Source organism: Phasianus colchicus, chromosome 12 (assembly GCF_987193195.1).
Source record: "Phasianus colchicus chromosome 12, bPhaCol1.hap1.1, whole genome shotgun sequence".
NCBI classification, from domain to species: Eukaryota; Metazoa; Chordata; class Aves; order Galliformes; family Phasianidae; genus Phasianus; species Phasianus colchicus.
Genome location: NC_143447.1, coordinates 14,614,441 through 14,639,141, shown reverse-complemented (window position 1 = coordinate 14,639,141; position 24,701 = coordinate 14,614,441). Strand labels below are relative to the sequence as shown.

Sequence of the window (24,701 nt, the reverse complement as noted above, 5' to 3'; positions counted from 1 at the left end):
CCTTGCCCTGCTTTTGTTTGTGCCTCAGTCTGGAAGATTTGTTGTTCTTTGTGATTTGCAGAAGTCATTGCCAAATGCTGGAAAGTCCAACAGCTGGGTTACCTTGATTATCTCCTTTATGAATAGTAATAACAGCAATGACAATAAATAAAGCCAAATTATGTCCAGGGAGAAGCAAAGTAATCACTTGTGAGGTATGACTGCAATGAGAGTAAGAAAGATGCCAGCTAGTATGTGAGTACAGGCAGCACCATCCCTCATGTCTCATTTTGAGACTGAATAAATCAGGCCTCCATCCAAGGACTTCACTCTAAGGTTTAATGTCAGGCAGTAGGTTCTTGTTACAGTGGAAAGGGGAACACAAGAACGAATATCCCTGGATTACGACCATAGAGCTGCTCAGGACAAAAAAAAATCATGTTTTATTCTGCTTAAGGGCAGACACAAAACTAGGTTAGGATCCCGGTATGGCAAACATGTAAGTAGAGATTTTTCTTTGTGTTGTCTTTAATGCTTTGTGCAATTATACTCATGGGTGTATGTTAAAGTGATTTGAGGAGGTGCCTGCTAAACCACAGCAGGGCCATTTCCCAGTATAACACAGCTGCAACACACTGCACAGTACCTTTTAGATGAGCCTCTCAAAGCAAAGCGGACTTGTAGTTATCAGCTGTCTGGTTCTTCCCTAGCAGAGAGCACTCCGTTGTTCGGAGAATCCCAGAGAATGGATGCATGGAAACAAACACAGCTGTCAGAAAGTAGCCCAAGTCAAAGTAATGAGTACTTGTTCCTACCTTACGTGTACACAGCCTGATAAAGAGCAGAAAAAAATCTAGTTCAGAACATCTTTCTTCTTGAAGTGACAAAGAGCTGTAAGTTGCAGCAGCCACAGCTCCGTCCTGATGCAGAACCTGTGCCCAGCGCTGCCTGCAGGCTGGGCCTGTGTGCATGGCAGACACTCAGGACATGGGCTTCTCCTGTTGGAAAGGTCCCTCGTAATTCTTCATCCCAAACAGACCATGGTCAGAAAAGGATTTGAGTGCAAATCCCTTTTTTTTTTTTTTTTTTTAAATTTCATTAAGGCAATTTTGGGTTCTGAGTGGACACTGGAAAGTTGCAGTAATGATGTAGGGATACACGTAGCTTCAGCCTTGCATTCCTCTGGAGTGAGTTCACCAAAATTACTTGTCTTTTCTCCTTAATCAGCATTCCTTCCTCTCAAGTTTTCTACTGAACCCCAACCTAAAAGAACAAGATCAACACGAAGGTGACACACCTTGCAGATGAGATGTGGAGGGGACCAGGCCAAGCCGGAGTTATGGGATCCCTATGACCCACCTGATTAAGCTCAAATGAGGGCTGCAAAAAAAGTTTGCTGTTCAGCAGCCTAAGAGAAAGAACAGGGCTGCTGGAAGTTCTCAGGGCTCTTCTACAAGTGTGAATGAAGATGGATGAAAGCGCTGCATTTATCACTCACAGGTATGTTTCAGAAGGCCACCTACAATATTCTCTCCCGAGTCTGAAGCAGATCTCAGGGCTCAGAAGGGACTCTCTCTGGAAAAGCATTAGCTCCTTCTTAAGCCCTGCAGCCCACACAGAGCCTGCTGCAGCCGCCGTCCTGCCGGAGGCATTTCTGCACTCACTTAACTAGATCACAAGTCTCAGAATGTGTTTCTACAGGCTGTAAGACAGGCAGCTGCAGCAGCTGTTGATGTTATCGGGTTTATTTTCAGCAGGCTCACTCCTCTGATCAGAATCATGCCCCACCCATAAAGGAAAGGCAGTGAGGTTTTGTGGCTGCAGGTTGTTTGAGATGATAAACAGGTAAGAACTGACAAATACATGTGATGCCCTTCGTGGTAGAGGGAGGCAGAAGCAGGTCACGAAAGTGTTCTGAGAGGAAACTTCATTGCACAGAGCTCAGACCTTACCTCAAGGCTGTTCTGCTTGCACTGGAGGTTGGAGGAGGAGGCAGTGGTGGGCAGTGCTGCTAACACCTCACCACAGCGGGGCTGAGGCTTTGTGCTGACCTGTTCCTACGTCTGTGGGTAAGGCACTGGTCAGCCCAGAGCTTTTCTCATCTAAATGGAGTCTTGCCACATTTTGACAAGGGATTTGCCTCTCCACTGGCAAACTCTTAGGAGCTGCACACCAAGAAAGTGATGAGGTGCTGGATGGAACGGGCTGCCCAGACAGGTTGTGGAAGCTTTGTCTCTGGAAGTGTTTAAGGCCAGGTTGGATGGAGCCCTGGGCAACTTGATATAGTACTTGGTTGACAACCCTACCTGTGGCAGGTGGGTTGGAACTTCATGTTCCTTGGGGTCCCTTCCAAAGCAAGCCATTCTATGAAATCTTGATAACCAATGCACTAGGCTACTGAAGCAGAAACTCTTATTTTCTCCCCCATAATTACATTTGCTTTGCTTCAGGTTTGCACAACTCCCACTTTAAAAGTTTTGGCATTGGGCAGAGCTCTGTCTTTTCGAGGCTTTCTAACCATTGGTCCCTTTAGGCCCGTTTCCCTTAGCACCCTGCGGGTCAGATCCCTGTGCTCAGCTCCTGATGGCAGCAGCAGCAGCGCTGCCAACAGCAGGATATGCGCTGTGCAGCTGCTGCCATCTTCTGGTCTTACCTCGGCTCATTTCTGGCCAGGAAAAGAGCCAACCGGGTCACTCACAATCACCGAGTTTTACATATAAATGCATATACATGCACATACATGGGTATAGGCACACAGATGTTTGTACGTGTGAAACAACTGATGAAAAATAAATTAATTTCTCACTTGTAATTTTTTCGGTTATTGCCTTTGAGGATTAGTTGAGTGATATCTACATTGTACTCAAAAGATAACTATATACAAACCACAGGCATTTTCATTATCACGTGTCAACAATGCAGCAAGATCCCCAGTTCTCATTGAAAACAAAAATAAAAAAAATCTGCTGCACTCTCTTTGGTTAGGTTTGATGTGTGTTCTATCATCTTACAAGGAACTGGTCTTAGAAATACAGATTCACTTGACAAAGCCATACTGCTGTTTATACATCAGCAGCATGCTCATCTTTCAGCAGTTTCAGCCACAAGCTGCAAAAACAAGGCTTCATCTCCCAGCACTGAGTGCCTGGCCAAGTTATTGACTTTTGGATGAAGTCAAATTGCCGAGTGGGATCACTACTTGAAAAGTCCCCCAAAAAGTGGAATTCTGACATATGAGCACTGGTGAATTGATGGGCCAGTTTACCATAATCCAACGCAAATCATATTCCCAGTATCACAATTCACAGTTCATAAGCGTCACTCAGACCTATTGCTGAACTTAGTGGATACTGGAAATGCTGTCATTTCCAGCTTTCTTCCTCCCCAAGATAACCTTCTCTGACAGCTTGGCTAACCCTGCACATCCAGGGAATCTGGGTCATTTCTTGGTAGCTATGAAATCCCACATAATGAGAAACATGAAATTGTCAAGATAGAATCATTAGTATGGAAAAACAGGAGCAGAGATTTGCAAATGTTTTCTTATCATCCAGTCTATGCCACGCTATCTCAGGTAGCTGTTCTCATAAACATTTTCTTAAAGGAGAGGGCACTACTTTAACATTAGTAAGGGTTTCTATCAGAAACTTTGCACATTCAAAAATGGGATTTTCCTTCTCACAGAGATTTCAGCCTTACACAGAATGTCAGCTGGTCTGGAGTAAGGACAACTCAAAAGCACCTTCAAGTGTAAATCTCTGCCCTTTATTTAAAAACCCATTTCTAAGAAAATGATTTTTGATGGTACTTGCTAATACACATCCTCCAGTGGAAAGGCAGAATACACACGAGGAGCTTATGAGCTGTAGACATTGTAGCTCTATGCTCTGCAGCCAGAGATGATTGGTATTGCAGAATTCACAGCTGGCAGCTCCCACCTGAGAGCAGTCCTCACCAGGTGCCTGAGCCTGCTGCTGCCTTTGGTCTACCTGGTAGGACCCCAACCCATATAGGTCCACTGGGGCCTGGTTGTACCTAATCGGAGGAAAATTGCCTGATGTGGTCTTCTGATGACCGGGTACCTTTGTGATTTCTTTATTATGTTCCTCACCAAATGGGTTAAGAGATATGCAGTGTGATAAAGCAGTAGTAGACGGAAGTCTTAATTGCAGTGGGACTACATACACATTGCATACATCAGAGGCAGTCCCAACAATTTTAGAGAACAAGGTCAGCCACAACAGCACTTGTGAAAAGACTCAAGGTGCACATTAAGCACAAACACTACAGGAGTCATTCTTTTTCTTCCAGCCTTTTAATGTGACAAGAGGAACAAAACAAAGTCCATTGGAACAGCTGCAATTTCCAGTGACAACCAGACACAGATCAAATTAAAAAGAAAAAAGAAAAAAAGAAAAGAAAAGAAAAAAGAGGGAGAGTAAATGAAGAAAAGGAGAAGAGGAATTGGAGCTGGCTATTTCACACACACAGCAGACAGAACACCTAAATGAAGTATTTCATAACACACACAACACGAGGTGTTATTTGCAGTGGAACTTGCAGTGTGTGAATGCAAGCACTAGCGTTACATACAGCAAAGAAATTTCATCCATTTTTCTTCCTTCGCAGTTCTCAGGCTCGATTCTTCCTAAAAGCAGCATTTGCTAACACAAGGGTAAGAAACCAAAGGAAGAAACTTCATGGAAATATGATGTATTGGGCTCAGATCTACATAGACCTAAAAACATATTCTTGAGATTTGTGTCCTTTGGAGAGTCAAAGGACATAAGCAGGAGACACAAATGGACCTAAGACTTCCAAACCAATATCTGAGTGTACTCTGTTGCCGTAAGTCTCAAAGCAGGACCCAGAAGAGACTTTCAGGTCTGTAGAAAGCTCAGCTCCATGCAGCTTAGCTCCGTGCCCATGCGTGAACCTGACCCAGGAGCTGGACTGCTCCCAGGTTCAGGGGATATCACTTATTGCACATCTCCAGTGTCACCTAATGACATCAGCTGCCTGACCAGAGTGCAAAACAACTGGCTGGGGCTTGCATTTTTCCAAGAGAGACTCTTTTCTTTGTCCAAAAGATCCATACACATCTGTTTTTGAGTCATACAGCATTTTAAGGGGATTGAGGATCGTATGGGCAAGCAGGGGGTTGCCCATCCAGTCCCAAGCACAGCCACTGCTGGCAAGGTGTGGCATCATGAAAGGTGAGAGCAGAAGCAGTGCTGCACAACCGAAGTAAAGAAATAGGAGTACAACAATCAGTTTAATCTACAAGGAATACAAAGAGGAGAAATCTTACTGTAATCCCATTGGTCTTCTACAACAGTCATAACAGTGCTTTGTGTTCCTCTAAATGTCTGTTTCTGCATGCAGTAATGAACTGCTCCTGTGGATCCCAATACTCTGTCTGCACATGAAGACACAGTAGACCAGGTTATGTCCTTGCATCTTTTCCATGCCACAGTCCCTGGCTGAGTGGCTGGACTGGTGTGCCCCATACACATGAAGAAGTCCAGCTGTCCTCAAGAAGAGGTCTTTGGGATTTAAGGCAAGTCCCCTGTCTCAGTCCTCAGTGCCCTTGTTGCTGAAAAGTTCATGAATCTGAGGAAATAGACCTCAGCACTCGGGTTGTGATCAGCTGGAATTTTCCTCTTCTCTGTGGATAGTCCAGAGTCTCAGAACTCCAAGACAAGGAGACTGTTTACTGTGGCAAATGGAGGCAAAGAGAACCACTGGAGGGCATGCTGGCCCTTGCGCTGCAGTATAATGCTGATTTTACAGTAGAAAAGAAGCTGAGCCATCGGAAGAGGTGACTGATGGAAACTTTCCATGCATGGTGCTTGGTGCCTCGTGGCTTGGGCTCAGCACACAGCACACATCTTGAAATTCAGATCCACATCAAAACACAGACAATGCTGAGGGGGCTGCACCTAACAACCACTTTGCTCCTGAGAGCAACAGTGTGAAGCCTACTCTCATTTGGATCGTGACAATGCCAATAAAGAAACGTTGAGAATGTTCATTGTGTCTTGTCTATGCTGAAGTTGGCTGGGAGGTGTCAGAACAGGGCAACTTCACCTCCTAGACATGGTGTCTTAGAGAGATCACACGTGTTCTTTATTTCTCACAACTGAGAGTGATGGGAACCGTGTGTGATTAATTCACTTTTAGACAGCTAAGCTGTAGTTGTCTAAGGCTAGCTTACAGAGTTTCCCCCTGGACCTTCCTTCCTTCTTTGCTCACTTTGTCCTTTTCCAGGCCCTGCTGTACTAGCTGCTTTGTATGTTTGCCTTTCATTTCTGGTCATGAACTCTCTGGTCAAGTGTCAGGGATGGGAGCATCAAGACCCGTAAGTAACATCCCCTAGCTCTGAAGTGACTGGCCATGTGTTTTAGGGGCACAGTCACATGGGTAGACAGAGTGACACTGGTTGCAACAACCTATTACTCTTTACCTTGTCCCAGATAATCTCTGGAATATGAGGTTTACCAGGTAGACCATGTGTAAGAGCCATTCTGTAAAGAAGATAGGTTTCTAAGATTGGATGACCTTGCCTATTACAATTTCTATCTCCTTAAGAACTCAATTTCTTCCTTCTCAGGAAACCAACAAGGAAACTTTGCAAAATAAGCCATGCCATTGGAGCCTCCGAGCAATGTCAGAGGAGGAACAAATAGTCAGGTTTGCTGTCAGAGCCCTGGATATGTATATATCTAAGAGTGCTTCATAAAATAAATACAAAGAAGTTCTGGCTCCACAGAACAGCACAACAAAATAACCCTGACCATTAAATAAACTTCCCCCCACCCCGTCCCTGAACTCAATGCGGTCATCAGCATGCAGAGCCAAACAGAAAGGATGGAACATAAAGACCGTGGTGATTTTTTGTGTTGAAATACATATTTGACTGCTTCTCACCATGCAAAAGTACCAGGCATTCTTAGAAGAAAAACACACGTTCTGGGTTGTGGTTCTCAACTGTATCTGTGATCTGCTGCCAAAGGACATAATTACATTCCCTCCTACCTTACAGAAGGAACCTTGCTGTTTTGAAGACAATCAAAAAGGCCCTAAGCTACCCATGAAATGAAGAAATGAGGCATAATAAGCCCAGCTATTACAGCGGTTTGTGATTTTATCAATTTTGTAAACCTCAGCATAAATCTATAAAAATCCCAAATAGCCCATTGGAACCTAGCTGCTCTTTAAGTGCTTATCCCCAATTGACACAAAGATGAAAGTGATGCTCTTTAGATGGTTTTGTCTCATTAGCAAGGATTTGCTTCTTGTGATCTCACCCCATTTTCTGTCCTTCACCTGTCCTGTGCTGCTGGCCCATACTCAGTGTCACAGCTGTGTGGGGGTAGACATGGTGTGTGTGACCACCTCTGTGCAGCTGAAGGCAGAGGTGTTAGACTGTAGTCTTGCTGGATTTCAGCATAGCACTGCTTATTTTTCTTAAAAATAAAAGGAGAAAAAAAGAGGGATCCAAAGAAAGGTAAAAGGAAGGTCACGAGAGAAAGTACAAAAGAAGCTTTTGTGTCAAAGAACATCCTGGTGAGATAAATACCCTGCATTATGTGACCATTTCTGATCAATTCTGGGCTATCACTGAGCTTGTTGAAAGAATATAATTAGCACTATCTAGGTATTTATGAGCATTAATGTGTTATTTAACAGTGTGTGTTTAAGTCTTGCTCCCACCAAAAATATATCCAAAAATACACAGCTCACTTTTCTTCCAGGTGCAACAATAAAAGGGGCATATGAAATTCAGAAATGGTCTTTATGGGATATCAAGTAGAACTGTCCCACCTGATGGAGAATATCATTTTATGTACAGTGCAAGCTTGCTGTGTGCATTGCCCGTGTAATAAGTTAAATGGCTATAAGTAACTGTGCTTACAGTATTTCAGTGAGACCCAAATATATAAGAAAATGAAGCATCATATTCTTTAACTATTATGGCTAAAATGCTGGTAAATTCTCAATTACCATGTTCTAGACATTAGAGAAAAAGTCTCCTATTTACACTGGATAATATGTACACATTTGGTTTGTGGAATGCTCCAACATCATATCAATTTCTCCTCCATGAAAGTCTGTAGGAAAAAAGAATCTTTATCATCATAGAAATATATAGTCCCAGTCATCAATACATTTAAATATTTGGTGTCTGGATATAAAGAACAATGCATCACCAAGTTGGTTGTAACTTCAGATAACCTTGAATTAGTAAGATTAGCTTTTAGTGCCTCTCTTAAGATATTTTAATAGTGCAGAAATTTAAAATCATAAATTTCAGTAGCTGATCACTTCAATGTGTGCACGTACGTTTGCAAGTATGTGAAAATACATATATATATATATATATATATAATGACATATATACTTCTCTCTCAGACCAAGAAAGTGCCTAGCAATCTGTATGCTCAAGTGAAGATAGTAAAAGGCTTTGAAATCTTGGTTCTTCTGAGAGAGGTGAGCACCCACCCTCAAATCCTTCAGAACTCTCTCACTCTTTAAGGTGATGACCCCAAAATCAAGACAGATAAGGTCATTAGTCACATCTATGGCTCTGGACCCTGCTGCTGGATGTGATCTAGAGCAGGTTTGTTACCTGCCTCCCATTCAGTTTCCTTTCACAGTTGAGCACAGTGGATTTGAGTTGCCAGAGAGTGCTTGGCGAGGCAGGCAGGGTCTCACAGCTCGGCAAAGGCAGGCAGGATCAAGGTTTGCTCTCCTGTTGGACACGCTCACACCCGTGCAGGCACACGCATGCAGAAAGCCACTGTTCCTGTCCTGTGTCACTACACTGGGATGGAGTGGGAAAGGACAGGATCCCAGTGTAGGCAAAGTTAAACCCAAACAGCAAAGCTCTGCAGGGCATGTGTAGTAGCTGCATGCACCAATCGTGGCTGTAAAAGGATCGGATAGTAAAGGGCTTCATTTTTATCCCTGTGGGCTTTTCTTTCCCTCTCTGCCTCCTCTCTTTGAGGTATCAACAAAACAGTAGATAGAAAAGGACATTTTGATTTTTCCAAACATGGCTTTTTTTAGTTCTTCCACGTCCACCCCTGACCCCCCTGGCCTCAGCTGCTCACATCAGGACCTGGTCTCGAGTCTCTGGGAGGCGCAAAGCGAGCAGGCCGCCTCCAACCAGAGCAGAGGAAGCCAGAAGGATGGGAACCACCTTGGTTATCCCTACAAAGGAGGCAAAGATTGAGTTCCCCAGGATGGCACCGAACTTGCAAAGCCCATTGAGGATGCCAAAGGCTGTTGCCCTGTGGGGAAGAGAAGCAGAAAGTATTGGTTAGAGATGTTCTTGGCATAACTACAGAAAGTCTGGATAAATTATTTTGTGAACTATAGATTGCTTGGGTTGGAAAGGACCTCAAAGATCTTCCAGCCCGCAGCGCTCATATGTTGCTTAGGCTACTCTCCTGGCAAGTAAAAAGAATAGATAGTAAATAGATATAACTGTTTTGCATGTCTGTATGATTGAAGAAAATGTACATGGGGATTCATTTCTCCTCTTATCTCAACTTCTTCCCAGCTCTTGAGTTGCCCCCTATGGCAGCCTTTGCCCTCCTCAAGGAAAGCAGGACACAACCTCTCTAGAATTTGTCACAGTCCCTCTGGGCTGTCACCAGAGAAACAAACAGGGCTCTCCTCCAAACCCTGCTTCACCCAGCAGCTGAAATCATTCTGCCTTCGAAGTACAGTCCTCCTTCACTTCTGGCTCTTTCCAACAGCTTGAAAAAGGCAAGAAGAGTCTCTTATAACATTTCTGGCAGGAAAGCATCATCTGCAGCACATCCTCCCAAAGTTTTCTACTCTGTCTTGTCTCCCAGATTATTCTGTGCACATGATTGTCTCCTTGTTGTGGAGGAGAAGACTGTCATGGCAATGAGCTGAGATGGGAGGATACAGCCTGAAGGCCAGACCTCCATGCACACACGTAGAAATGACAGATTCGCTGTATTTTATCTGCCTGTTATCTGTGTACACCCACACAACTCCTGCATACAAGCCGCCATGCATGCAGTGTTATGCCTACAAATGTCTATGCTGATCCACTCAAGCGACAGGACTGAGCCCTTAAGGTCTCATTAAAATAAAAAAAGGAGAAATACAGCTTGCCTCATATTTCCATCAGAAACCAAGCAGCCAAAGCCACAGTGTCAAAAGAGTGAACAGGAGAAAAGCTCTGAGCACCTTTTATCCGTGGGGTAGAGCTCTACAGTGATCACATCCAGGGCGTTCCAGGCGGCGATGCTGGCGCCGCAGAAGAGGCACTGCCAGCCGATCATCGCCGATTCGCTGTTGCCAAAAAATAGAAAGAAGCAGCACACTGCAGAGATCAGCATTGAGCCACCTGCAGGGGAGCCAAGAGAAAGATGTTGGCACTGGTTTCTCTCTTCCATAGCCAAACAACCATGCTGTTGATAAAGATGGCTTTCAAGTGACAGCGCTTCACCCCAAAGTGAATGAAATCTGTACGAATCCACTAGTACCTTGATGCTGCCTATCTGTCCCTGTCTGATGCTGGAAACCTGCCTGAAAATGTTCTCAATAACCATCTGATCTTGCTGATATTCCTGTTCTATAGAGGCTCTGAAGACAGGCTTTTCCAGGCAGGTTTCCAGCATCTCAGACTTCCAGATGGACCCAGGAAGAGCAGGGGGAAGTAAACAAGTCAGCAAGGAGAAAGAATCATTGTGAAGGTTTTTCAGCTTGAGTTTTGAGTGAAGAGCTAGAGCCATTCACATCAAATTGAAATCACTTGACACATTTCTAGACTCAATTAGGATAATTTACAGTCGATTGTAAAAAGCACTCGAGGTCTCTTTTAATTATAAGAACATCATTAGATTTCATGGCACATTTGCACAGGAGCCATAATTTTATGAACACCACTGAGGGAGAAAGTGAGAGCATTCATGCTCAGTTAGCCACAGTTCAGATTCAGGAATATTAATACCTGCACCACTGCTTTCTTCCCAAGTTGGGAATTTTCACCTGGAAGAAGCAATTTTTGCAAAATCAAAAATATCTTTCACTTCATAGTTCCTTTGCTGCTGAAATATCTCCATTTGTTACCAGGAAACTAAATAACTTTTTGTTTGAGTTGTTAAAATTAATTTGACACCAACCAAAATAATTTGGATGCTGAACTGGAACTAAAATGTTTCATCTTGGATATTCTGTTGTATTTTGCCAGAGCAGTGCCCTGCCTATGGAAAGCTTCCATGCAGGACCCCATGCCCACTTCTCTGGTACCTGCCCAAAATGCATCCCTCACTGCACAGTGTGGATATTTCCTCTGCTGAAGAAGTACAGGACTTCATTAGGGTCACTGTGTGTGTACCAGATCTGACATTTGGCACAGGAGAGAGTTTAGTGGAACACAATAAAACTGAACTGAAGTCCCAGTGAGGCACATAACGCAAAAGAGAAATTCAGTTTTCATGTTAAGCTGACCAGAAATAATATGTTCAACAGAGTGCTACGGGTGGGATGCCAGAAGGCTGTTTCAATTGAAAATTCCATAGTGAAACGTTTCAGCATGTCGTTCCCAATTTTTGTCCTGTACTTTTCATTCTGCAGCAGAAATAAGCATTTAGGTTTCCAGCTGTCATCTCAATTCCAGATGAAAATACTGAAATGCTGACATGTTTGTGGGGTGGGCAATTTGATTCTCATTTGGTTTAATTTATTTACTGCAAACCCTCTGGCTTGTTTGGGCCTTTTCCAAATTCACTACACAAAGGCTCATTTTGCTCTCCCAGTGTAAATTCCTGACACACTGACGGGATCATCTTCCATACCTTTACCCATCTGAGTGTGAGACTAAACAAACTGAAATTCCCACTGTAATCAGAAGACAGACAGGTGAACTCAAAAAAGTGATTCATCCTTTCCCCCTAAGTCACATCCCTGATTTTACTTAGCTCACTTGTCTGTCCCTCTGGTATTATTCCACAGTACCTGGGAGAGCAAGATCTGAGCCTTGGAGCAAGCAACAGCAGAAATTTCCAATGGAATCATAAAGCTGATTACTTAGTCCCATATGGCAAAGAGTGACGTTTGCTTGGCTGTGACATGGTCAGTTAATCTACCATATGTTTCCTGAAGCTGCTGTAAAATCATTTGAAAATCAGAAACCCAAAAGAGGGAACTCCTGGGCTGTCAAACAGCTACAGCAAATAATTTTTGTGAATATTCATTGCCACAAGCAAAGTGTCTTATTTATTTATACATAATGCTATGGACATGAGCAAAAACTCAGCAGCACCAGATGGTCCTGCTTCAGCTCAGACCCTGTGGTGCTGAGCACTGGATGAACACACAGGGTTTGACATTAAAGTCAAACTAAGAGAAAGGGCAGATGTTGCCAATCCAGAATAATGCTAGGTGGGAAAGTGAGGAGCAGGTAACTTGCCCACTGCCACAGAGTAGATCACTTGCAGGAAGAGAAATAGAACTGAATTGTTGCGAGTCACTGTCTGGTGCCTCACCCTCCAGTCTTTTTACTCTTCTGCTCCATTTGACGTTGGCATGATTCATCTCCACCTGAGCCAGCTCAGCTTGCCTCCATGTGCAGCAGCACAAGGCCCTTGCCCTTTGCAGAACCATGCTCCCATCTGACACCCACCACATCCACACTCACCAATCATCTTTATCCTCCCTATTTTGTCCATAAGCAGTGCAGAGATGATGTTTCCCGGCAGCACAGACAGGCTGCCAAGGAAGCTGACTAAGTAGATCAAGAAATCATTGTCCTCCTCAAAATCCAGATGGCAGCCTTCCTTCTCCTCCATGAACGTGGTGTTTATCAGCCTGCAGTTGATGAATTTGTGTTCATAGAGATCTGTAAGAGAAATGGCCGAGGAATTTATCTTTTAGTGGCACACTTCTTCCAGATGCTTCAGTGCAAATACAGAGTTAAGCAAAAAAAGGAACCAATGGTAGCATCCTCAGCCTCTGGGGCATTGTTAGTGGTGACACATTTTAGTGACAGGCTTATGCCTATGTGGGAAAGCTAACTCAGTTTGTGAGAAAATAAATATATCTAGTTAAAATATAAGGGGAAAACCCTCTTTTTTTCTTTTCTTCTTTTTTTATTTCTTTTTTGTCCCTAGGAATGAGCCAACCATAAAGATAAAAGCAGCTAGTCTCTTAGCCTGTCTTCACCCTCTTTTTCCATCATCACCCTCATTACACAGTGCACATACAGGCACACAGATCCCTATCATCCTTTCTCCTAGGATCTGATGAAATAGTCCCTAATCACAGAGATTAGATCATGTCAGGAATCCCATTACCAGTGTTGTAAAAGACAGTAGAGATGATGGTGCAGTTTTCAAAGAAGGTTTCGCTGGATGTCACGTCCTCAAAGTGGCACTCTTCAAACAGCGAATCCTCAAATCTCACTTCCTTGAATTTCATGCCAATAAATCTGTGGGACAGAAGGTAGAACTTCATTCAGTGCTTGGAGATACTCCCTACACTGGATAACAGGCCATCTTAGTTTAATAAACAGTACAAATGACAGTTTTTAGGGTCACTTACAGAAAAGGTCTTGCTTGAATGCACAGCTGTCCTTCCAACAAAATTCTTCCATATTTTGTATGTTATTAAGAAACGGGGCTTTGAGGACTTTAAGAGATGGATCTGTTGGAATTTCTGGTTGTTTTTCTGTCTCTCAAAGTAGTCATAAGCAAGAAGATGTGTTTCTAGCACATAAATCCTCTAACTTGCAGCACTAGTCTATCTGAAGAAGACATAATTTCACCCTGTGTGTGGCATTTTCTTTGTGAGCTGACCTTGTTGCATTCCTTATTCTGCCCCTTCCTCAGGCAGAAATAAAATCAGACATTATCAGGAGTCCATGTGGCCATTTGGTGAAAGGTCTCTGACAGTTGTTTAAACTCACAGTGATTTTTTAAGGAAAAATGCAGTAAGATTTCCTGGGGGAGGTGTACAGCCTGTAGCCATCTCTGTTCAAGGACCATTGCATATCATGTAAAGAAAACAGATTACACCAAAAATAATCAACAGTGTCAGGTGATTGATTTTTCCTCCGATGGGAAGCTTGGCACATCTGACCTGCCTGCCTGAAGGATGACACAATATTGATTTACCTGTGAGCTTTTGCAGGGACACTGGGAAGATGTATCAGTTAATGCACAGGCATGTTAGGAAGATGTAAAGAGCTAGTAAGTGCAAGCATTATTGCTTTAGCTAAGGAGGCCACAACTGTCACCAAATAAAAAGGCTTCTAACATATACCCAGAAGCTTAATTGAATTGAGCACTTACACGACAGTCCAGCATGATGGCTATTTACAGCATTAAGAGAACACTGCAGGGCTTATTAACCGTGGCTACTAACAGATATTATTAATGCTCAGAATGTAACAAGAAGACTACTCAAGTCTTTTGCACTGTGCAGAAGGTCTCATAGGTTACAGCAACACTTAAGCTGTTCTGCATTTGCTCAATAATAGCCTGTGATGTATGTACTCACAAAGGCCCTTAAAAGTCCTTTGCCTGCAGATTGCTTTCTTAACATCTGTCTTTAAAAGAGTCATGCAGCAACAGCCTGGTGTTTGATGGAGTTTTAGCAGGGCTAGAGGGAAAAGTGAGCTATAAATTATAAGAAGATATGCTCTGGACATTGCTGGAATGCAGTTTAATCAGGTTTTGAGTTACTAAATTGGAGAAGACAAAGGCAGCAGTACAGTGATACACATCACAGTTTTATGTGTTCATCCTGGAAGGTGCTGAGCATCCTCAACTCCAAACAAAATTAGGGAAAGCTGAGGATCTCCTCTAGGATAAGACAAAAGTCCTCAAATCCTAAATTTGGCCTCCACCCTCATCTCACCAGACTTTGGCTTCTCTGTAGGCAGGGGCATAGGAATTACGGGGCTAGATTTGCACCACCAAGCACAGATCCTTACTGCAAGAAAGGTCACAGGGAGGGTGTAGGGGGTCAGGATGGGGTCCTCCACCAAAGTCCAAAGTCCAATCTGTACACCAAGGAAATTGAGACAAATTGAGACAGCTCCTGAGGGAAAAGAAGCTACCTGGATGGTCAATGAAGTGTGGCTTCAGTTATGAAGAGCAGAATAATAAATATTTTGTGTTAGAGTGTGACCGCCTGTGTAGTGCAAAGCAGCTGGAGTAGCACCCTCTCTGCAGCAATGAGATCACCACAGTCTACATAGGGGTATTTCCCCACTCATTACATTGGAATTTAGAAAATAAAAATGGCCTGCTATACATCACTAGGATTTACACTGCTGTGGAGTTTAGAGTGATCAGGGTCAGGCTGGACTCAGGGAAGGTAAAAGAGAGGAAAACGATAATACTCTCCCAGAATACCTTCTCTGACTTCAGAGCACTAAAACAGAAGGTGGCACGTGCTGTGAGGAGATGCTGCTCAGCACAGCAGGAGCACATCAGCACATCAGCCAACACACACTAATGGGCTGTGGGGTGGAGATCAGGGAGAAGTCATTCCAAGGACTTCAGCGCAATTTGTTACCTACAAAATGCTGCAAAACAGTTTCTTTACAGGTAGTCGGCTTTATTGCCCAAGACCAGTAGATGTCAGTGTGTGCTAAGGAAAGAGAAGTCACCACTGCATCCCCACATCCCTGGTGCACCCCCTCGGGTTGGAGATGTGTGTCTGAGGCAAGGTGTGTGGAAAGTGGGAGACCAAAGGATAATTGTTCTGTGGAAAACTGCCTGTGGGATTTGCAGGAGGCGGACTGTGTATCCAGAAGATCAACAGAGATTTATAAGTTTGTGGCAAATGGAAAAATTGAGCTTTCTAGAAATGAGGTTTACTTTTCCAAATGCCATGTGTATGTCGGCGGATCTCATTCCAGTTCCTCTCATGCCCTCTACCCCATCAGCATCAATCAAACCAATTTCTGTTCACTTACTTATCATTTCTGTATTCCCCGTTTCTATGGATCTGGTTCTCCAGGGTGAAATTAAAGGTGAAGTGTGACACTTCTTCCTCATCAAAGACCTTCACTCGGGACTCATAGGCCTCTTCTTGGAGATAGCGGATCATGTCAGGGAACCAGACAATAAGGCCATAGTAACTACAGCAGAGTGGGAGAAATATATTAGGGACCCTGTCACTGAAAATACCACAGTGCTTTTCCAAAAATCCACTTCATAATTTGTAAATCTGCTGAATTCCTATTGCAAATAAATTTCTGATGCAAATCCTTGCTTAGGTCTGACAGGACCAAGAAAAAGTCTTCCTTCTGTAACATGCTGCTCTCAGATGCACACTGGTTCATTTTTGTTCACCTAAAGCATTGCAACTCATTTAAATTTTAGTGACAGTGAATCCTTTGCTGGAAAATACAGCAGTGTGCTATCCTTGCTGCCCAAGAGACCAGCAGAACAGCAAGAAATTTGGAAGCTTTACCTGAAAGACAGATTTCTGCAAGTGTGAGGCTGTAGTATTCAGACTTTAAAAGCCTCTAGTTTCCCAAAAATGTTAAAGAAGTACCTTACCTTAAGGCCATAGTAAACCAAACCACAGCCAGCATCAGCGTGTTCATCCTGTACTGGGCTGTTAAACAATATAGCACGTTGTCCCAGACCTACAAATCCACAAGAAAGAATCATATGCAAGAAAACCCTAGCAGAGACTTAAAAGATTAATTTCTGTGTGCATCATAGATTTAATATTTTCAGTAAAAGGGCTCACTGGGGGAAGGTCAGATGCATGTTCAAAATTATGTTTGTCTAGATAAATGGTTTACAGAAATATCACATATTCAACTATTTGTAAAGGTCCTTAATCTGTATAGTGAGCTGGTGTGTGTGATGAGGTTCCCAGACCCTCTGAAATTTTGCCTTTTCACCTATAGGTGTAGCCTCAGGGTTGCTTTCAAACCAAGCTCTGAAGCTCATTGAAAAGCAAAAATCTCAACACAGATGGTGCTTTAGGAGGGGTAGGATAAACTCAGGTAGAGATGAAACCAAGAAGAGCAAGACAGAGAGCAGTCTTCTCTTGACCTACAGCAGGAAATACTGACAGGAGCATGCAGGTAAATAATTCCTCGTGCTCTTTACTTGCCACATAAATATAACAACAACATAGCACCTGCACTGCTATTAGTTCAGATGGACTCTCCTTTATTTGAGGCTCATCCTCCTAACAGGAATAATCTAGCAAGTTTGTCCACAAAGTTTTGCCTGGGTATAGGTAAGCATAGCAAGTGTGAAGGGTTAAATTAGCTGAAGACATAATGTGAGGTTGTTACAAACTCAGTGTCAGCAGGAGCAAGGAGCAAGCACTCTTCTCAATCCACTGCAGGTGGTAAATTCACTTCGGCTTAGAGGAGAGGGAATCGATATCTATCTGCTCTAAAGGAGAGTCAAGTGCTTGGGGCTGGGGCTGGAAGCTCTGCCATTAACACAGCTTGACCGCCGTGCTGCTCGCAGGGCATCTCAGGGTAGTGTGGCATTTGCACATGCTCACATTTGTATGGAAACTGCAATCAGCCTGCAAACAGAGCAGGCTTTTTGAGTGAGAGTTGGGCTTCCAAGGCCCAATGACCCTAAACAATGAGGCACTGAGCCCCAAACCCAAGAGCCCCCACGGGATGGGTTTGCATCTCTTTACCTGTTTGAAGGTGGTTGTGATTCTGACCAGCCACCGCTGGTACCAAGTCCCTGTTGAGCTCTGAATTTCAATGAATTCATCAACTTGCTTTGGAGTTTTGATATAAGAAACCTAAAAAGGAGAAGAGATTGAGATAGAAAAAGAATGCTGACCCAAAGTTTCCATAATCAGTACTGGGTTTACACAGTCTTCTGGGTTTCAGCATGATATCCCTTAGTATTTTTTTTGTGAATGTTGTCAATAAATATTAGTTAATTAATTTATTTACAACAAGAGTTTTTATTACAGCAAGAAACGTTCCTGCCTGCCCTCCTTCCTTCCTGCCTTCCTTCTCACTTTACTGCCTTCCATCCTTACATCCTTTCATCCTTTCTCTCTCTGTCTCACTCCCTCCCTGAAGTAGTTTAAGTGCATCACATCCACTTTAGTCTTTCGTACATTGGTTAATATCACAGTGCTCTACACTATTTCTGCATCCTTTAGATTCCCACTTGAAATAAGGACTGAACAACAGTTAAAACCATCTTTGTGATCAGCCATTTGTATCTGCATCTCATTGTGCCCCAGGACCTCCTTCTTAAATCACAACTGGTATTTCTCATTTAACACCTTTTCAGCACTGCTGGCAGAATATCTGCGACAACTGAAGGCGTGGATGGGAATCTTTGCATCTGAAGATGCATTCAGTCATGATTTGAGCCCACATCATGCAATCATTTCACTCCACCAAAATAGTCTGAATTTTCAACATTGAATGCTGACTAGAAACTTTAAAAATGAGTCCTGGAAAATATTTGCTCAGTAACTTTAAATGGAGGATATGCTCCAGGAAGCCTCGATCTGTTTGTAAATACAAGGAGGTGAAAATTCGCTGAATAAATTTGAGTGTGAACGAGTGCCTTGGCTCAGGCGTGGAGTCTCTATGTTCCTCTTGTTGGCACCGCTTAAATGTCATCTCTGGGAACTGTCCTGCTGACAACTGACTCACCACAAGCTGCAACTTCTGGCCTATCAGAAAACCACACAGTCTGACAGTTTGCACCACACCAGCCCAATGTACCATCCGCTCGTGCCAGCAGATGCCATTCAACTTTGACTCAGCCTCGAGGTATAGCGCTTGGCTCAGCTCAGCTTGCAGCACCATGACACCATTGGATGGAGCAATGAGCATGTTTTATGTACATCTCTTTTTCCTCTTTCTATCCATCCTTTAAGAGCATCTGTCTTCTTAAATTTAAAGGCATAAATCAAGATCTATTCCCTGGCTGGCTCACTGGAAGTCTACAACTGAATTATAGAAATCTGCAACTAACCCCAGCACACACCTTTTCCCTGATTTTGCTTATAAATCAAGACCCCTGGTGGGAACTTTTTCACAACAAGCAGCAGACTAATGAGTAGCAACCACTCACTTTGCTTTCCCTGGGAGAGATTAAAGATTGGGTATGAGGCAGATGGAAGCTCATTAGAAGGTACATGAAGTTTAATCAGAGTTTGATTAGAAGATGGAAAGGAGAAAGAAGTGAGTCAGATCTCCCACATGACTAATATCTCTCTTACTTGGTTCTAGTCTCTTAGAGCAGACCGATTAAGTGTATGTATAATTGGAAAATCACTGCTCTGAATGCTGTAGAGAAACACCAGGGATGAAGAGTATTCACAGCAGTTCACAGGATTGACTAATGATTGAAATAGCAGGCTGGCATTCAACTTGAAATGCATTAAGTGCATCTCAGAGTGCTGATCGGTGGGGGTGATCACAGTGAAAGGGAGATTCCCAAGAAGGAATTAACAGGTGCTGTGCTTCACTGGGGAGTTATGCCTGTTTTTTCTTTTATATGTATGTCAGTGGTTTTGTAAAACTCACCGTAAACACTCTCTCTGGCTCACCCTTGGCCCGCATGTTGGTGTCATGAACTTGCTTGAGGATCATCCAGGCTTCATCATGCTTACCCATCTGGAAGCACCAAGGGAAAGGAAAATAACTGTAGAGAGGAATCAGTTCTACAGGTCAAATACACTGAAGAAGACCCATCAAGCATGGCTTTATGAAGAGCAAAGAGCTGCAGGGATGGTTTGTGTGCACAGTGCAGCACATCTGTGCTGAGGGAAGGAGTTGCCCAAAAACTGGCTAGGGCAGGAGAGGAACAGATCAGGGAAGAGTAAATGTGTGAGAAGACCTGGACTCTGTTCCCATCTCTGCTGAAGACTTGCAGAGATGGTCCTCTGTACTTCTATCAGGATTCACCTGTTACATGCCCATACTCAGAGGTGTTTCCAAAATGCCTTTGTTGGATACAAAATTTCTGGAACGCTGTGCCTTCTTCTGGTGCCAATTCGGAGGTAATCACTCACCACCCCTGACTAATGTCAGAGTCTGCAGCCTCTGGGGTTGCAGCAATCAGTGCAGATACTTTATGTATGTAGGAGCGCCTTTGCCTCCGAGCTTGTACTGAGTGTTTGATGGGACAGAGAGATGGTGACACACTAGGGACTAGCCATCCTCTGCTAATGGCAGGCTGCAATGCTCATAAATCATCATCTTACCTCCAGCAAGAACCGCGGGCTTTCAGGCATGAACTTCAGTGCTACCAAGGAGGCGATACAGGGCAGGGAGCAGACCAGAACAAAGACTCTCCAGCTGTGGAAGTGGTACTTGGTTCCCATACTGAACCCCCAGCCTGAAAACAGCAAGAGCCAACAAGTGAAAATTCCAAGCAGGCAGATTGATTTTTCTCTCGTAAAGCAGCTCTGAACTTTACAGCTATGCGTGACACGGCGACAGGTTGAAAGTTTGCTATTCTTAGTAATGATGGCTTTTAGAGGCTCAGTACCATGTTCAGCAGATAATAGCAAGTGAGTTCATGTTCATTACAGAAAATGGAACATCCTTGCTCAGGCTCTGCCTTTTAAAAAGCTCCTTTTATCTCTGAGTGTAGAAATCACCTAGCAATAAGAATAGCTCCATGCAGCTGTAGGCAAGTCAGAGTGGGAAGGGGCAGAGGAATCAGGGCCAGAATTTATTGCTTCTCAGAAATGTCACCAAGAGTTTACAGAGGTTAAATTTCCTCTGATCTGAAAGGCACATTAGAAGCAGCTCCTTTCCATCTCATACCTCACACACATATTTCACTATTAACAACAGCAAGCTAGGAAGACAAGATTGTTTTTCCAAAATTGCAAAATCAGAGCTGAGACTCAAACTCAGAAGAATCAAGGCTGTCATCCAGCTTTTGGGATTCCCCCTCTCCTGCTTTTTCCTGATATTTGAGCAAGTCCTCTGACAGGGAGCAGAATGCACAGCATCATTCTATGTTGTCCCTGTAACAACATACACCAGTGTAGATTCTTAAAGCCAAAGATGATTAAAGTGAAAAAATAAAATTTGAATAAAAGCCTTTTTTTCCTTTCCCTAGGCTCAAATCTGAAGGGACAACAGCAAAATTGTATCCAGAAAATAAATGTAATGTAAATACATATATTTTTTTTTAATAAGTGTATTTATAGGTAATAACAATAAAAAATCATTGCTATGCAGTACTTTGTATATTTGTTCCAACAGTCTCTGTCATATTGATCAGAACCAAGAGCTTTATACTGACTGCATTCTAAACACAGTAAAATGAATTGATAGATAAATGTTTTTTTCCTTCCTGGTCTTTGTGGCCTGTCCCACTTTTCCTCAAACAGGATTTTTCAGACAGCTGCTGTTGCTGAATACTGAGCGAATTAATCTTTTCCAGGAGATATTTGCTTCGGGTGTTTTCCAAATGTACGCATAGGAGGAGCTAGGAGCATAGGAGCTAGGAGGAGGACATGCAGATTTTTGCTCTTTGGAGCACATTTCAGAGTTCACCCGAGTACAGCTCTGCACAGGGGACCAATTCACTCCTGAACTCAGGTAGGTGGGGCCATGTCTGACATCAAGCCATGGCATGCTGGGGAGATGCCACCAGATACACAGCCCCAAGAGTGGTGGCACTTATCTAAGGAAAGGAACGTGTGCTGTGCTCACTGCTAGCATTCATAGCACTCAGTAGTTCCCCCATTAAATTTCCTTACTTTTGATAACTGGATCACTTCTTTTGCAATGTACTACTACTAAGCACCAGTCAATTAATCAATCAGCCCCTTTATTAGACCTTCTGTGCGCACTTCAGATATCTACTGTTTTCAGTAGTATTCATGCTTGGATGTGTAAGGTCTGACTAATGTTAACTTGTGCGGGTTTTTGGAGTAGTGTGGTGGTGCAGGAAAGTGGTGCTGTCAAAAGCCAAAAGCACAAAACCATTACCGTAATGTGGGATGATGCTCCAAGCCATTGCTGAAGCAAAAATACCACCGATCATCCAGAACATGCACAGCCAGCTCAGGTGCTCACCCCTCTTCTCACGAGACAGGAATTCAGAGAAATAGGCAAACACGATGGGGAGGGATCCCCCAATACTGAGAAGAAAAAATAGCATAAGGGAAAAATAAGATTTTTCTTCAATGTCATGTGGATAGGATTGTTCAGGTTAAAACAGAAGGTCACACCCACAGATGTGGGTCTGCTGTGTCAGGGCAAGGGGAAATGATTTCAAGCTAAAAGGGGAGAGATTAAGACTGGATATAAAATAAAAGTTTTTTTGATAAGGATAATTCACCAGTTACACACCCGAGGCCTGAGATAAGGCGGCAGAAAAGGAAGAATCCGTATCCCTGGACAAAAGAGGACAGGAAGGCGAAGGCAGCATTGATTGCAAGTGATATGATGAGGCATTTCTTTCTTCCCAGTTTATCAGCGAGGCCACCCAGCATGACAGCCCCCACCATCATTCCCAAGTAGACTATCAGGCCTAGAAGAGAGGAAGAGAAACACTGAGTTTGGTAATGCCATCCTCCTGTTTGCCAGGTGGAAATGGTTTGCTGTCCTGTACACGGACAACATCAGCTGATGTTCCCTGACATTACTGCCAGATACCACTTGAAAGAGAAATAAAGATGGAAATGCCACTGAAGGCCTCACAAATAACACAGTTATTTCAGTGACAGGCCAGTTCTGTCAGGAACCAGCATTCTTAATGCAGAACGAAATGTCTCACCTGGGCTCTGTATGCACTTATGACTTCTTACTTTCAAAAAAAAAACAAACAAAAAACAACTATGAAGACAAAGCTTTTCGAAAGCAGTGTATGCATTCAAAGAAAGCTACATACTCCCATTCTTCCCAAATGAGCCATCTCAGATACCAGAAGCTATCCATTTGTGGAATCTAATTCTTCCATTTTCTACTCATGAGTTTTCACCTCTCCCTGCAGCATCACATCGTGCAATATAGACATACCCACATTTGATCAGACCCACATCTTTCTTTCCCGACCTCTCTGCTCACATATCTTCTGCACGTAAGCAATGGCCAGGCATAAGCAGCTTAGCATGCACGTGTCCCAGCTGTGTGCCACCAACGGTACAACAGAAGTCTGATGCCTTAACTCCACTCACCCCCCTGAGTGCAGTGACACTGAGAAGCTGTGAGAGGAGAGAAGCTGCTGCAGCATGGATAAATCTCTTTGTGTGTTACCTATCCTGCCCATGCTTTCTCTGGAGCACATCACCTCTTCCTCTATCTGCTTTTCCTAGCAGCATTTGAAAGGATCAATCTATTGCCAATCTGACCTGTGCAGTGCAGATGCTTCCTCTGTTACTGAGCCAACATCTTATGTCTAACTAAAGGACAACTTGCAGAAAAGAGCAGAGTCTTGGTCTGAGCATATCAGGAGATGGAAGAACCTACATTTTGCCTTGATGGTTTGCATTAGAGTAACTTCTCTAATGTTGTTTAAAAAATGAGTTCTTTTTATCTTGACTTCATTAGATCTTCTACCATGGGGTCCTCAAAAGGCAGACAATTTCAGTGAGCATGTTTAGTGGAGACTGAATAAGAGAGAATAGGCTCCCTGTAACCAGTTCACTATATGATAACAACTCTGGCCTAGAAAAATAAGCACTTGTCTTCAGCTTTTCTACTGAGATTTTCACCAGAAGGACCACCTGTTACATTGCCTTACTTTATGTGAGTAGCAGTGCAATTAACGCCAGTTATTAATGCTCACAGGTCCATCTTTTTTCACTTATTTTATCTACTTTCAAGATTTAAAGACTCCACTGAGCAAGAATATGCCCAGGAAGAACCACAGGCTATGGTTATTTTGCTAGCAAAATGCCTGTTTGAAGCCTGCATGAGTTACGATAGGAAAAGACAACAGGATCAGATATACAGCTCAGTCCACATGGCCAGAAAATGATGAAGAATAAAAAATTGTCATGTATATCTATGTGTGTGTATATATATGTATATACACACACACATATATATGGAGAAAATCCTTGCATGGCAGATGTTCATCTAAAGCCTCTTAACAGAAAATGTCCCAGATTAGAAGGAGGTGGAGAAGGTTGTTACTGTGATTTATTACAACCAAATACCCTGGCTGGTGCAAGGCAGGTGGTTCTGGCCAGGAACTGTTTCAGCTGAGAGGGAAGAATAGGATGCTCCTTGCAGTCCAGAGGTAGGTTTCACACCCTGCTGCCTTTATCCTGCACTTCTCAGCTGTTTCAAGAGGCCAGTATGTGACTACAGTTGTAGAACCATCAGAATAGAAAATCTGGCCATTCTGCACAATGGAATGCACAACGGACTTCATTAATTTTGAGGTAAAAAACCATGTTGATAAAATTGATTTTTCACTCAGTGCCGATCTGAGCACTGCACACCAGCAGGATCACTAATTATTGATTCACACAGCACTGCAACCAGTAGGATACTAAATGGTTCAGTACGGTGGCTGGGACCCAGGGAGGTGTGGAGTGTGCAGTGTTTTTTGAGTACCATTAGGAGAATGTGATGATGCTTGCTACCTCTTGGAGAGATCCAGCTCCAGGGTAAGGGTAACTCTGAATAAGCCATTATTTGCAGGCTGTTCTGCAAGTAATGGAGAATAATGAATGCCTATGGGAAAGTCTGCAACAGCCTCCCATAAAATCTATGGAAAACCAAAGAGCTG

The 24,701-nt window shown here is 43.3% G+C and overlaps 1 protein-coding gene across 4 annotated transcripts in view; it reads right to left on the bottom strand.

Moving 5' to 3' along the window:
• Positions 1-8,427: 8,427 nt before the first annotated feature.
• Positions 8,428-24,701, bottom strand: part of SV2B (synaptic vesicle glycoprotein 2B) — a 44,881-nt gene continuing 28,607 nt past the window's right edge. For all 4 annotated transcript variants that reach the window (XM_090149030.1, XM_090149032.1, XM_090149031.1 and 1 more), the window contains 11 exons: positions 22,313-22,493; positions 21,950-22,101; positions 20,203-20,336; positions 19,523-19,612; positions 17,656-17,766; positions 16,539-16,627; positions 15,950-16,114; positions 13,320-13,453; positions 12,665-12,865; positions 10,210-10,369; positions 8,428-9,275 (listed from right to left, as the gene is read on the bottom strand). In XM_090149030.1, coding sequence (XP_090005156.1) covers positions 9,092-9,275; positions 10,210-10,369; positions 12,665-12,865; positions 13,320-13,453; positions 15,950-16,114; positions 16,539-16,627; positions 17,656-17,766; positions 19,523-19,612; positions 20,203-20,336; positions 21,950-22,101; positions 22,313-22,493 — 1,601 coding nt within the window. In that variant the 3' untranslated portion in view covers positions 8,428-9,091. The remainder of the gene's footprint in view (positions 9,276-10,209; positions 10,370-12,664; positions 12,866-13,319; positions 13,454-15,949; positions 16,115-16,538; positions 16,628-17,655; positions 17,767-19,522; positions 19,613-20,202; positions 20,337-21,949; positions 22,102-22,312; positions 22,494-24,701) is intronic.